We start from the raw sequence: 243 nt of genomic DNA on the forward strand, positions 1-243 counted from the left end.
AGAAATTAAGTGTTAACGAGCAGTTGGACAGGTGTACCTAATAAAGTGGCCGGTGAGTGTATATATATATATATATACATAATATACATACATACATACTAGTATAGTATTTGTTTTGCTATTGTAAAGTATTGGTATTTGTTTTGCTGTATTGTTTTTGTTTTTCTGTTGTATAGTATTTGTTTTGCTATTGTAAAGTATTGGTATTTGTTTTGCTGTATTGTATTTGTTTTTCTGTTGTAT

General features: G+C 27.2%; 1 protein-coding gene across 1 annotated transcript in view; it reads left to right on the forward strand.

Moving 5' to 3' along the window:
- Positions 1 to 9, forward strand: part of LOC117950800 (GDP-L-fucose synthase-like) — a 2,313-nt gene extending 2,304 nt beyond the window's left edge. Inside the window, exon 7 of the mRNA XM_034882140.1 lies at positions 3 to 9. Coding sequence (XP_034738031.1) covers positions 3 to 9 — 7 coding nt within the window. The remainder of the gene's footprint in view (positions 1 to 2) is intronic.
- Positions 10 to 243: the final 234 nt, after the last annotated feature.

The sequence above is a fragment of the Etheostoma cragini genome, chromosome 9 (genome assembly GCF_013103735.1).
Source record: "Etheostoma cragini isolate CJK2018 chromosome 9, CSU_Ecrag_1.0, whole genome shotgun sequence".
NCBI classification, from domain to species: Eukaryota; Metazoa; Chordata; class Actinopteri; order Perciformes; family Percidae; genus Etheostoma; species Etheostoma cragini.